The 14,566-nt window shown below is 39.2% G+C and overlaps 1 protein-coding gene across 1 annotated transcript in view; it reads left to right on the forward strand.

Moving 5' to 3' along the window:
* Nucleotides 1-14,566, forward strand: part of CDH7 (cadherin 7) — a 99,213-nt gene that overhangs the window by 39,457 nt on the left and 45,190 nt on the right. The window contains exons 3-4 of the mRNA XM_074944696.1: nt 5,444-5,738; nt 13,554-13,673. Coding sequence (XP_074800797.1) covers nt 5,444-5,738; nt 13,554-13,673 — 415 coding nt within the window. The remainder of the gene's footprint in view (nt 1-5,443; nt 5,739-13,553; nt 13,674-14,566) is intronic.

A 14,566-nucleotide genomic window follows, 5' to 3' on the forward strand; every position in this document is an offset into this window, starting at 1 on the left:
GGCTAGCTTCTGGGTGTGAGGTGAATGATGTGAATTACAAGCCGTTGCTGATGTCAGTTATGTGTATTACAATTATCTATTTCGATTTCACATGATTTTGTGATGAGGCAAAATGTCAATTCATGATATATGGTTAGATTTTCAAAAGTGCGCAGTACCCAAGAACCCATTTTGAGAACAATAAGGTCAATAAGTGGGTGTGAGCCGGGGAGAGAGAGCACCCTGATTTTAACAGGAATATGACAAGTCTGCAAATCAAATTTAACTTTGCACTAGCACTACATAGACTAATTTCATTCCAGATTTAAACTTTTACTCAGGTTGAAATTATTCCAATTCACTGAGTCTTGTTCCCCAAACACCCTCCCATATAACAAATATTGTACAGGTATATATTTTATGGAAATATGTAACACATTTTAAATTAACAATCACAATTCAAAAGGCCAATACAAACAACAATATTAAAATATATGACAAAATTGCATAGTTACAATCAAATAAAATAGTAAATCCAATAATATTAAGTATTTAAGTAACAGCATTGTTGTTTGTGACCATTTAAATAAACAAAATGGAAAAGAAAGGAGGCAAGCACATTGCTAAGATCATTTTGTTTGAGATTCCCCCTACTTTCATTCCATCTTCAGACAATTTAATATTTGAAAAGTGCCTTTAGTTTCATCTGGGCATGTGGCTGTGCATTCCCTCCCAGCTCCCTTCTCAGTCTTGCCAGTGGGATGGCAGCAGGTAGTTGTGAGTGTGTCCCCTTCACTTCACAATCCATCTCCAGTCTTTTTGGTGAGATGAGTGTGTGGGGGGGGACGGGAGGAGATGGGGAGAAGGGTGCTGCCAGGGACCTAGCTCATCCAAACTGTTGGCTGGACATAAAACCTGAAGAATCCACAATTGTAGAGCCAAAACAGAGAGTTCTGCCATTTTGTCTTTCTTTATTACTTCCCCCAACCCTCATCCTCCTATCTCCTCATCATCCCTGCTCAGTTTTAGTGTTAAGACAAGAGAGCAGGTACATTTGTGTCATCTCCACAGTACAGAGAACTATGAATGAGAAATCAGTTCTCCTTTGTCCCCCGTCCCTTTCTCATACTTTTCATAGTGGGATAGGAAAGCTGTGAAGTGTGGTGACTCCTCCTCAAGAGACTTTCTCAGTTATGCTGAGAATAAGTATCTATATTTGATTCAAAGCCCAATATTTCTGAATCTCTGAATACTGCAGCTTCTCATACTCTTTCTCTCTCCCTCTTTCTCACCACAGCCTTTGTGATCCTGTTGGTGGTGGAAAGCCTGCAGCTCCTCATGCTCTTTCTGTCCCTATGTTTTCCACTCTGCCCCAGGCCTTGCATCTCTGGACCTTGCAATGAAACAGCAGCCATTAACAATCCTGTCACCATGAGGAACAGCTTCAGATATAGATTTAAAATATATTTAATGTTAAAAAGAGGAAGACAGGAATATTAGCATTCCACCTCTTTTGAGGGAGTCTGAAACCAGGGAAATAGCAGTCCATGCCTCCAGAAGTCAGGGAGAGCCTTGCTGGTTAGACAAATTGACTCTGGTGCACAGGTATCCATAGTTATTGATGAAATAGATTTTTAGCTCTATAGGAGATACTACAACAGCACACAATAATGCTAAGTAATGCAAAATAATGTTATCATTGGCCCTGTGAATCACAACCTACAAGATGGCTGAAAGCAGAGAGCATTTAGTGTCAGTGAATCTGAAAGAAATTGACTAGACATTTGTTAGACCCTGAATGGGAGAGTAATTGTTGTCCTAACTAAATAAATACAAACACAGTAGGTCAGACTGTACCCTAAGCTTTAGCCCTTCTGGTTCAGCAGGACCCATGGGTGTAACTGAGGGCAAAATTTGGTTCATTTTTTGATTAGAGAAGTAGTGTCTGCTGGTCAGAATCTAAAGAGCTCACTGTATCTCTCTCTCACACATACACACAAGAATATTTTAAAGTGATTTTTTTTTAGGGCTTGATCCTGTGAAGCGCTAGGTGACCTTTATTCCTGTTGATTTCATTGGGAGTTAAGGGCTCTCAGCAACTTGCAGTGTCAAGCCCACAGTGAAAATAATTGCCATTAGTGATACATAAACCTCAAAAAAATGTGTATATGTAATTCAGATAATTACCAAACCTCTGGAGATCTCCTCACTCCCAGCAGGTTCACATGACCCGACTTTCTAGAGTTGTTAGTTCTCCCTAAATGTTTGTGATTATGGTAACATCCTCCCACTGTTAAGGGTGCATTCTGTGTTTTCCCTTTTAGAGCCTGGTGCCTTCACTTTTAGTTCTTGTGAGCTCTTGTGCACAATGCATGCCAGGGAAGATTAAACCACAGAACCTACAAAACCTAATAGTAGATGTGCGTGGGGCTCAGCTGAGAGGCATCTGGGCCCATACAACAGATCCTGGAAGATAGAGATAACGTGACCTAGATCCCCACATGTGTGTATGTGTGGTGTAGCTAATGTGAGGGATTGACTAAAGGTGGACTTGCACGGAGGCATTAGGAATTGGGGGGAACATGTTGTTCCTTCTTTAAATGAAGAGATCTGAAATCCTTGAAAAAAAAAAGTTTGGGGTTTAGAGAAAGTAATGAAGACCATTCCCCCCTAATTATGGCCCCTTGTAAAGAAATCTGTGGTTGGTGGGGTAGGAGATCTCTGTGAGGTTAAGATCACTGGATTGACTACAAACTGTGCCTGAAAGGCAATGAGTTAGGGGAACTCCAGAGTGGGAGTGGGCAAAACGTCCAAACCCTTTGGGATCCTTGGGACCACCCCCTCTGCAGAGACATGAGTCATTTATGTTGCTCTACTGGATAACCTCTCCCCTGAAATCAATGTATTTGCACTGCTACTGTCTGAGTCCCCTTTTAGGCTTCTGTGTTAGGTCCCTCTTGGATTTCTATGTGGGAAATCACAAGTGCAGTGGAGGGCCTATTGGGGGCAATGCCACAGAGCAATACTACTCTACCTTACACACAATCTGAGTTGCAGAAACTCTCTGGAGCTCTTCCACGCAGAGTTCCATAGTAGGGTTTTCCTGGAAAACAGCTGGCAAAGAGTGCTGCAGAGGTGGCACCATCTCCTTTTGCGTATTAATCCCCCGGGATCAACCCAGGTCAGTTACAAGGCCAAATATTAATATTTAGCCCTTCCAAGGGTCTCAAAGTGCTTTGCAGACATGTATTAAGCTTTACAAAGCTTTAGACTCTGACCTGGGTAAATATCATTATTCCACTTTCAGTCGGGGAAACCGAATAACAGAGTGTGACTAGTCCACAGGCACATTAATAGTCAGTAGCAGAGATGGAAGTAGAGCCCAGAACTCCTGGGTCTAAGTCCTGTGCTTAGTCTACAAGGTGAGTTACTTCCTCCATCTTAATAGTAGACTTACACTAAAGAGATCTAAAGCAAGGCTGATGTGTACATTCTTCAGCTTTCTGGATCCTTTCAGTACAGTTGAATTTTTTACATTGTTCCTTGCATGGAACTTTCATTTTTCTCATGCCGGTATGAAAATACTCAAAAAAAGTGTTTAAACAAACTTTTTAGGTTGTTCTTATAGAATGAGAGCACCACATTGCCTTCTGTGGTGATATACGGTTTCCCCTAGGGTTAAATAAATAGGGAGTGCTTCTGCAGCTAGTTGAGGCCGGGGCACCGTTTTTTAAAGATTTAGAAGAACAAAATATTCTGTAATTTTAATAAAACAAAATGGGCATTGAGTGTAGCTCACCCACAGCCTGAATTTTGTAGTATCAAAGAACATTGCTGGTCACTCTTTCAGTCTGCAAAGTATCAGTTGTCCGCTAAAAGCTCAGACTGCAGTCCATCTATTAAGATTGGTAGAAGGAGCATACTGCAACTGCATAAATAGTAGCTACCCAGGGGCTATAAGCTAGGTAATGTATATGTAATATGTAGCTCTTTATTCACTGGAAAAATTCAGAATTGGTCTCCAATTTTTCACAGCTGAAATGACACAGGCCTTTTGCAATTGTATTAAGTTCTGACTCAGACAGCAATTTTCTGCCCATGAATTCTGGCAGTGATTACAATCCTAGTGATACTCCCAGCTGAGAAAAAATATATATATTAGTGATGGAAAGAATGATAATGATGATGGTAAAATACAAACAGGCTCAACCTGCGTTTGATATGGGGGTGAAAGGTGTTCCAAAGAGGATAAAAGAAGCAACCAGTTTGAATATCTTTGTCATCGTCCTCAAGTAACATAATCTTTTAACAAAACAGCAGGTGCTAAAGTGCACATGACTAATGTTTTCACTTGTTCCCTACTGAAGTGTTTTTTGTTTGTTTGGGGCTTTATTGGGGGGGGGAGGGGGCGGGGGGGAGAGTTGGGGATGTGCATGTGTGGATTCTGTTACCTTCCCATTATAGCTACACTCTGACATTCATGCTGTGAAGTGGTAGACATTATATAAAGGTGTTAGGCCATCTCTTGGTTCTTTTCATCTTCTAGCCGAATACCTGTGTGAAGCAGAGTTGGTTCTAGCTATGAAACGCAGCTGTACCATACAGTGCTCTTACTACCTATGTAGGTGCAGATTGGTTATACTGTTCCTGTATTTTAGGACAGGCTTTAGATGATGTATAATGAATAAACTGATATCATTCCTGGAGCATAGAAAGGTATGACTGTTTTCCAGGTTTTTACTGATCTACACTTCTGCCATTTGTATTACAAAATTGCATTTTGCTCATGTTTTGGATGGAATTTTGTGAACTTTATCTTGATCTCAATGAAATGATAATTTTTAGCACTAGTGCAACTCTTTGCAGGCTGGTAAGGGTTATCCACATTTTACGTATGAGGAAACTGAGGTATAGAATGAAGTGACTGGTTCAAGGCCATACCATTTTGTTAGTAGCAGAGCAAGACTCCTTGATTCTCTAATCTGTTCTGATTCTCCCAGCCTATGTTGTACAATGAACACTGGGAAAACTATCTTATAGCTGATCTAGAGTACCCAAAAGGTAAGAGACAATTATTGAGATTTAGTTGATAGTAACTTTCCTCCAAAATCACAAACATCCTGTCAGATAGGCATTATTAGCTACTAAATGGTTACCCATATTTAAGAACAGATAGCATTATAGAACAGAAATACAGCATGAGGCTACTATTGTTTTGAAATGACATAAAATGCTTTTGAAAGTGAGATTGCATACAGAAAGGAAAGAAATGTTCTTGCTCACAAGAGCTAGCTGACAGATTCTAATAGTCTTTCACATGCCGCACACAATAAACATTCAGCTTATCTTTCCAAGAACAATAGAATTTCATGTACTGCTGCATGACATAAGAATTAGTTTTACATATCTCCATATCACTGACTCTCTTGTAAGTTAATCTCATCTCTCATCAATTTTTCACCAGCTTCACTCTGATGTTGATAAAGGAGATGGCTCCATCAAATACATCTTGTCAGGCGAAGGGGCAAGTTCCATTTTCATTATTGATGAGAACACGGGGGATATTCATGCTACAAAGAGGCTGGATCGGGAAGAGCAGGCCTACTACACGCTCCGAGCACAAGCACTAGATAGGCTCACTAATAAACCTGTGGAACCAGAGTCGGAGTTCGTCATTAAGATTCAGGACATCAATGACAATGAACCAAAATTTCTGGATGGCCCTTACACTGCTGGGGTTCCGGAGATGTCTCCCGTGGGTAAGTAGAGAATACATTGTTCATGTCTTGGGAAATCTGTTATTATCTTTCTTAAAACGTCATTATTTTTTACAGTATCACACCAAGCTATTTAATTATCTATGAGCCACCTGCACCAGTTGGATGTTTGCAGGCTTGATGGGAAAATAAGGCTTTACAAAATATTTATTCTTTCAAAAATGTAGAAAAACTAAAATTAGCTATATAGGGATTTAGACAGGCATTTTATGGTGTACTTCTCATTTCAGTGCCCAGACCTTTGTTTTATAATTCTCATTAAGAACAGAAAGTTTCACACCTACGCTCTGGCACAGAGAGGTGATAATACCTCCTTTTTTATACAAAACTCCATTATGAGCAAATTCCTTAAAAAGCCATTTAGTACATAAAGTGTTTAGTATGTGTTGTTTATATTGGTGTGTTAGAACTGTATCTCATCTGTAATAGCCAAATTATGCTCTGTGGGAACATGTGCATGGACCCAAGAGCAGAGCTTGGCCCAACTTAAGAGAGTTTTGAAGTTTATTGCAATTAGAGAGTGAAGCCTTGCAAGAAGTTCAAGTATTCTGCTGGAAGATAGCAATGTGAATAAGGCACATCTAAACCCTATCTACATTCAGATCTATTATTTAGTCATTTTAAAAGGACCAGCTCCTCAACAGGTGTAAATTGGCAATGCTCTATTGGCTTCAATGGAGCTATGCTGATTTACACCAGCTGAGAATCTATTCCAGAAACTGGCTCACTTATAGTGAGTTTTGTTCCGAGCTAAGGGCTTGTCTATGCATAAACTGGAATCGGAAAAAAAAAAAACCCCGAAATCGGTTGTAATTCAAACCTTTTGTTATTTCAGTGCAACTGTATGTGTGGAAACTCTTCTTTCTGATTAAGACTGCCCTCTATCAATTTCATTTAAATTGATTTTTTACTGATTTAAGTTATATCAAAATGGGACATTCAATCTGAATGAACAGTGTCCACACACAGACTTGAACTAATGATGTGAATTACAATCATTTTAGTTTTTTTCAGTTTGACTTTTGTATGTTGGCAAGCCCTATGTTACTGTTCCAGAATGAAAGGAGTAGAGAGACCAACAACAACAAAAAATCTCTTGCTTTGGAGTCTACTTAAATCATTAGTCACCATTACAAATAAAGGAGACTCACTTGAAATCAAAAATATTAACAGAGAGAACATAAGTAGAACGTTGCTACTGCCATTTGATTTTACTTAGCAGAAGTCATAGATTGATATTTTGATATCAGTTGATATTTTGCATTTATCCAAGGTCATTTCATTCTAGGTCAGTGTCAGAAGAGGCAGAAGCAACATTTAAAGGAAAGACGGAGATCAATATTCTTGTAAAATATTAGGGGGAAGGTTAAGGGGCGAGATACTTCTAAAAACTGTTTCCTACTGCACTCTGGAAAGAGAAGATGATTCAGATAATTCAAGAGACTTTTAAGAACAAATAATCCAAAAGGTTAAGAGCAATATATTCATTACCAAGAAAAGCCAAAATACCAATTTTTTAGACTAAGTGGCCTCTCCCAGGGTTAAGCTAGTTTTACTGCAGCATCACTGTTTTTAGTCATCTTTGTACTAAATATATATCGTTTAGTATATACTAAACAATAGTGAATTTATCCAGCGTCAATTTATCCAGAGCACAGCAAGAAGTAAGGTTTTAAAGCATTTAACTTGTTCATCTTGCACCCTAAAGAACGGTATCTCCATCTTTCCTCCTGGTGTAACTTCTGCCTTTTCCCACATTGATTTATATTGCTAAGTGACCATGGGTAAGTGCCACACTAAAAGTGAGGGCTTCCCTCCTCCCCCCCCCAAAAAAAAAAATATAGTAGGAAACAATCTTATGGTTGTGCATTTGAAACTGGATTTTCACCTGACTCTTTTGCCATTTGATAGAAACACACACTGGTGTCATTATATATGGTAGAGAAAACACACACTATTGTTTAATGTGAGCTGCTTTCACATATTTCCTTGCTGCTTCACCAACATAAATGACTGGGTGAAATTCTCCCCTGAGCAGGGCATCAGCACAAAGTATATATACCATTTAACTCCTACTTAACTCCTCAGCATAGAGCTTAAGTGGGACTTGAGTGGTGTGGAGGCCTTGTGCTGACCTCTGCATGGGACTGAATTTCACCTCCTTTGAGATTTCTAGAATAATACATTTTAAACATCTTCAGAGTTTGCATTGTAGTAATACTGAATACTGCATTAATATTGGATTAAGGATTTAGTAGCATGAAGCCCTTGTGTGGCATTTATCTTATACAGTCACATTGATTCATAGTTTATTCATATTACATAATTTCTAATTAAACATCTACAGCATTCATGAAATATTAAGGGGGAACAAAGTATCTCTCTCCTATTTTGTGTAAAATTATATCCATGACAAGGATTTCTTAATTGAATATGAAACAGAATGAAAAAAAAATCACAGGTTTATAAACCAAAATGAACTATAAAAGCATGAGAACTATAACCCCCCACTTCCAAATAGGATTATTATGCAAGCATAATGATTCTACATTACATTTTGCAAATATTTTAGGACATTATCTGAGGACTATTGAAGCCAATCAGAGTCTTTCCTTCAGTGGGCTTTGGATTGGACCTTTTATGAAAATATTGGGCAGGGGAATATCTTCATGGACTCAGAGAACTGGAAGGGACCTCGAGAGGTCATCTAGTCCAGTCCCCTGCACTCATGGCAGGACTAAGTATTAACTAGACCATCCCTGAAAGGTGTTTGTCCAACCTGCTCTTAAAAATCCCCAATGATGGAGATTTCACAACCTCCCTAGGCAATTTATGCCAGTGCTTAACCACTCTGATAGTTAGGAAATTTTTCCTAATGTCCAATCTATATCACTAAATCTTGATGGCTTGCAAATTTTTCCATGGAACTAAAAAAGCTCCAAAAGTATGGCCTATAGGAATGTCAGAGACAATAAAAAATGTTAAATTATGGATAGAGTTATGAGTGACAATGTATTTTGCTTATTTTAAAAATGTAACAGAATGTTATATTCTAAACAACAAAATAAACCCCTTTGCGAATGGATCTAATGATGTAGGCTGGAATTTCAAAAGGGCTCAGTATGCAAAAGCTTCCACATAGGCATCTAAAAAAGTGGATTTGCAGAACACTTGAAAATCTGGCCCTACATGCTTCAAAAGTAAGGAGACTGAAAATTAAGATTTTTACGCCTACCTTAATTCTGTCTCTTTACTCTGCCAGTTTTTCACTTACTCACAAGAAATCCTCCCCATTGCCACATAAAAGAAACATATCTGTCCTGTTACATATGTGATGTATAATGGTATGGGCTTTCATTGTATGATGATTTATTAAATTCATTTTTTTAATCTGTTCCTGTGCCACAGGGGCTTACAATTTAGAAAAACAACAACAACAACAGACCTTTATCAAGCATTGCCAGTCACTAAATAGGGTTTTTTTACACAGGTTTTTCTTAATGGGCCATGTCAGCCCTAAAAACAATCTTCTCCCCAATATTCCTTGCACAACCTCATTTTAAACCCCTGCCCCCATACCTCCACTTTTTCTCAAGGTACTTACAATCTTTAAAAAACCCACAAACACACAGTCCCAAATAAGCTCCTCTGCAACAATCAGTTAACCTCAAGCCACCTTTTATCAACATGAATAGCCTACGAGAATAGGTGACCTTTTGCAGCATGTCCTGAATGGCACCAAATCTGGGCTCTGGTGAATCAAAGTGGGAATGAATTCTAAAGCCAAGGGTTCCTCACTCCAAATGTCCTGCTGCTATCCCCCCAATTTTTAAATAAGAGAGTAGTTAGGTCACGTGCTTCAGGTTATTATAACTGTCTCTCTCTCTCTATAGTAATATTTGCTCCCTGCATGAAACACCATTTAATAAGCACACTGCCCCATTCTGCATTAGCTGTATTTTCTGTAAGAGTTTAAGGTGTAGCCTAATTACAGAGGTCCTACCTGGAAGTGACTAAGGCATGGATAATTGTGGCTAGATCCACATCTAAAAGAAAAGGAAGAAACCTCCTTGGCAAGTACAGAGGATAAAATAACTTACACTCTTATTTTTGGCCAATACAAGTATAGGGGAACCACAAGACATTGTGAGGATGTGTATTTTGCTGTGGGTTCCACAGCCCACATATGTAGGTTGATATGGTGCAGATTAATCTTTTGCTTGTATATGTAGCTTGGAATCTCTGACCAATCTTGGGATGGTGAATGAGATTCATTGGGGCTCCCAGTTCATTAGTGGTGGCAGAGGGGAATAAGGTGTGGTGTGGTTTGTATGTACAGTATCAATTGCAAAATGTATCATACCTACCTCATACCTGGAGGCCAGAAAGGGTTTGGGTCTGTGGTTATAAGTAGTAAGTGGGTTCACACTTTACAAGCCAATATGTAGAACTGTCCATGGAATAGTGAGGTTCTGTAGCACATATTTGAATATTATATGAGGAAAAGTGGTCGGAAGTAACAGGTAGCTTTAAAGTTGGTGTAGGAATCTTAACGTCGAATTTCCTTACTTAAAAGTGTTGGTTTTGAAATGTAACTACTATAGAAGAATCTATTATTTTTTTCTAAGCAATATAGATTATTGTCCTTAAATCTATCTTAAACTTTTGGCAATCATTCTTTTCTTTTCTTTTCTTTTCTTTTCTTTTCTTTTCTTTTCTTTTCTTTTCTTTTCTTTCGTAAAGTAAAACTTCCAAGTACTTTCATTTCTTTCCACTACTATTTTAAATTATTTTAATGAAGAACTTTTGAAAAAGAATGAAATAAAAATCTTGTTAACTTATATATATATATATAATCTTGTTAACTTATATAATAATGGTTATTTATATAATGATACAACAGCTGGGGGTGGTAGTGTATGTTCTAGTCCTTGAAAGACCCAGAAGCAAGACTACCAGGACTTTAGAGTGGTAGCCGTGTTAGTCTGTATCAGCAAAAACAACAAGGAGTCCTTGTGGCACCTTAGAGACTAACAAATTTATTTGGGCATAAGCTTTCGTGGACAAGAACCCACGTCATCAGATGCATGGAGTGGAAAATACAGTAGCAGGTATATATAAACACAGTACATGAAAAGATGGGAGTTGTCTTACCAAGTGGGGGGGTCAGTGCTAATGAGACAATTCAATTCACAGTAGAATACCAAGGGAGGAAAAATCACTTTTGTAGTAGTAATGAGGGTGGCCCATTTCAGACAGTTCACAAGAAGGTGTGAGTAACAGTAGGGGGAAATAGGTATGGGAAATTAGTTTTTGTAATGACCCATCCACTTCCAGCCTTTATTCAGACCTAATTTGATGGTGTCCAGTTTACAAATTAATTCCAGTTCTGCAGTTTCTCTTTGGAGTCTGTTTTTGAAGTTTTTTTGTTCAAGAATTGCGACTTTTAAGTCTGTTACTGAGTGACCAGGGAGATTGAAGTGTTCTCCTACTGGTTTTTGAATGTTATAATTCCTGATGTCAGATTTGTTATAATTCCTGATGTCTGATTTCTCTATGCAAAAGAATAAATGGACACAAATGTGATTTTTCCTCCCTTGGTATTCTACTGTTAATTGAATTGACTCGTTAGCACTGACCCCCAACTTGATAAGACAACTCCTATCTTTTCATGTACTGTGTGTCTGTGTGTGTGTGTATATATATACATATACATATATATATATATACACACACACCCACACACCTGCTACTGTATTTTCCACTCCATGCATCTGATGAAGTGGGTTCTAGCCGACAAAAGCTTATGGCCAAATAAATTTGTTAGTCTCTAAGGTGCCATAAGGACTCCTTGTTTTTTTTTTACAAGGGCTTTGTATCACTATCTGCATTTTCTGAGAGCTACAAGTACTTAGTCTCCAAACCCTTTCTTTTACTTCCCATAGAACACATCCTCCTCCTAGGGGTAATTTTCTGTACACAATCTTCACATAGAAAACTTTCTATCTGAGGTGATTTTATGCTGAAAACTTGCTACACAAAGGCTTCTACATGCTAAATATCATATACATAAATAAGTAGGTTGCACACAATATTTCTTTTGTAAAAAGTCCTTTATAGAATATCTGCTCAGAAACACACATGGTAGAAAGATTTCTATATGAAGGTTTCCTACCTAGAAAGTTTTCTGCAGGAGATATTTGTATGAAGGGACTTATTTTCACTCCAAAGGAGAGGCAGGTGCACCAAAGAAAGGTTTCATAATTTAATAAGTCCCTGACTTATTCCTCTCCTGAAGTTTAGAAGCTCAATTGGCTTCATCAATGGAGTTTGAAAGTACACAAGCACAATTAAATTTGAAGAATTTACAAGCTCCCTATGTTGTGGCTGCAGAGCTTGTCATTTCCTTGCAGGCATTTATTTGCAGACCTTGAAAGAACCATGAGCAGTGAACAAAGACCTTACTGTCTGCAGATCTTGTAAGCATCACTGGCAATATTTGCAGACCTTGTAAGCTCCATTGACAATGCTTAGAGACCTTGTAAATTCCAACATAGTAAGCCTGGCATTCACAAGGAGCACAGAATGTTGAATAATGGTTATAATATTCATACACTCCAAAGTTAGGGATTCTGGCAGGGTTACACTAGGCCCCTGTTAGCTTTCATTGTAGAACAAGCTGTAGAACCAGTTTAAAGTACTGAATCAAAGGCCTTAAGTACGCACCAGGTCCCTAGGTTGCTGAGAGGAAGGTGACAAAAACCCACCATTCCCTGTCTAATCTGGCAGTGAGAGACAACTTCTTTCCAAGCTCCCAAAAGCTGACTAGCCTGATGCATGCTCTAAGGCCCAGAAACCCAGTCGTTCTCTAATCCCAAACAGGGGCAGGGTGGGAGTTGTTCATCCCAGATGCAGAATGGCACCTCAGGCAAAGGAAAGGGCTTATTAACCCTCCTCTCAAATGTATGGGAGCCAATGGGCTTCCTCTGAACCCTTTCAGCCAGCCAGCCTCCCCTCCCCAAGCCAACGAGGAGGCTGACAGCCCACAAGGAGGAGAGAAAAATGAGGAGAGGCAATCCTTAAAGGGGCCAACGGTTTTCTTTCCCCAGTTGGCCCTAGACATGGGAGGGTGGTGGGGGTGGGGCATGTATAGAGTTGTTGCCATAGCTAATAATGAGTTGGGGTCTCAGCCCATTTCTGGGTGGACAAGTGTTTACATAGCAAATGACCATCACAGTGGGCCCTAATGCATTCCCTTGTTGGTGATCTGATCACTGAGGGCAAACATTAAGTGGTCATAGGGAATGAATGTCCCTCTGATACCTAAATGTGGTCCCTCCAGTTCAGGACTGAGCTACATTGATGGGGCAATGTGGGGTGGTTCTCACTGCCATTTACCATCGTGCACCTATCTTGTGGACTACTAAACCACTTACGTCACAACAGCCAAGCCAGCTCTTTCATCAGAATGGAAAATAACCGTAAAGGCAAAATATTAAAATATTCAGTAAGATCATGTACTTATTATACATTTGATGAGGCAGTTTTAAAGGGCAGTAGTGAATCTGTAGTGACGTAACAAACGTGTATCATAGCAGCCTCTAGTAGTCATTTAGAAAGGTTGAGCTGACAGTCTGAGTAGGATCAGTGTGGAAATGTAGTGTGGGCAAGTCACAATGTTATGTGGAACCAGAGGGATGAAAAAACTATAACATTTTTGTAAGTCTAGTTTGTTGTATTTATGTAATTCAGAACTGTGGGACAGTTAACTAAAGCAGTGTCTTAAACCTTTTACAGGAACTTCTGTGGTTCAGGTAACAGCTACTGATGCAGATGACCCTACTTATGGCAATAGTGCCAGAGTCGTTTACAGTATTCTGCAAGGACAACCTTACTTTTCTGTGGAGCCAAAGACAGGTAACTTTCTCAGGTTCCCCCACAGATAAGTCCACAGTAATGCTGAGGTATAGTTTATACCACATTTGTTTGAAACTCAGACGGGATACTTGCTAGTGCAGTGTGTTGTTATAAAAATGAATTGTGGTTTTAGCACTCTTATTTCCATATGTCAATAACATGTTCAGTTTGTAAATTAACAGCACGTATTTGAAACATATAACCATTTGAAAATATTTGTATCTGTCCTGTCCCTCGCTGTGATCTCACCAGCTTCCTTGTCCATTGCCCCTACACACACCAGCCCTCTTCAGGCTTCCTGAGATTCCTCTTCTGTATGACCACTTTTCTCAGTTTCCCTTTGTTGCCAAATACTTCACTGTGGGGCTCAACTAGTCTCCATATCTGGATGGGGCCTGGCCTAGATTGCTCCTTTGAAACCTTGAACATTTCTGGATTGTCTGTAGTTGTTCTCAGGTGAGCATAATTCTCTGGGCGTGCCTGTTTAAGAAGTCCCAATGGCATGCAAGTAGCCAGCTCAGCACCAACACACAGCCATAAATCAGCTAGGCTCCAGGATTAAACCTTGCTCAAGGTATGGGAGTTTAGGCTGCTGTGTGGGTAGGGTGGTGGATTTGCAAGGAAAATAGTTAAAAAATTCAGACATTTCTTGATGAAAAGATCAAAATTTCAACATCACCTGAAGCCTATTCCCACTTTCCACCATATCAGTACACGCCCGTAGGAACACAATGAGCTTAAGCATCAGAGAAAGTAATTTCCGGCGCAAATTTTCAAGGTGTTTGTCACACACCACAAATTGGTGTAATTTATTTTACGTAAAAGTGGACTGTAACAAACACTATGGTTTACACTGTGGGCTTGCAAGCATTTTGTGCAGAAGAATCCATTAT

Source organism: Natator depressus, chromosome 2, assembly GCF_965152275.1.
Source record: "Natator depressus isolate rNatDep1 chromosome 2, rNatDep2.hap1, whole genome shotgun sequence".
NCBI lineage: Eukaryota > Metazoa > Chordata > Testudines > Cheloniidae > Natator > Natator depressus.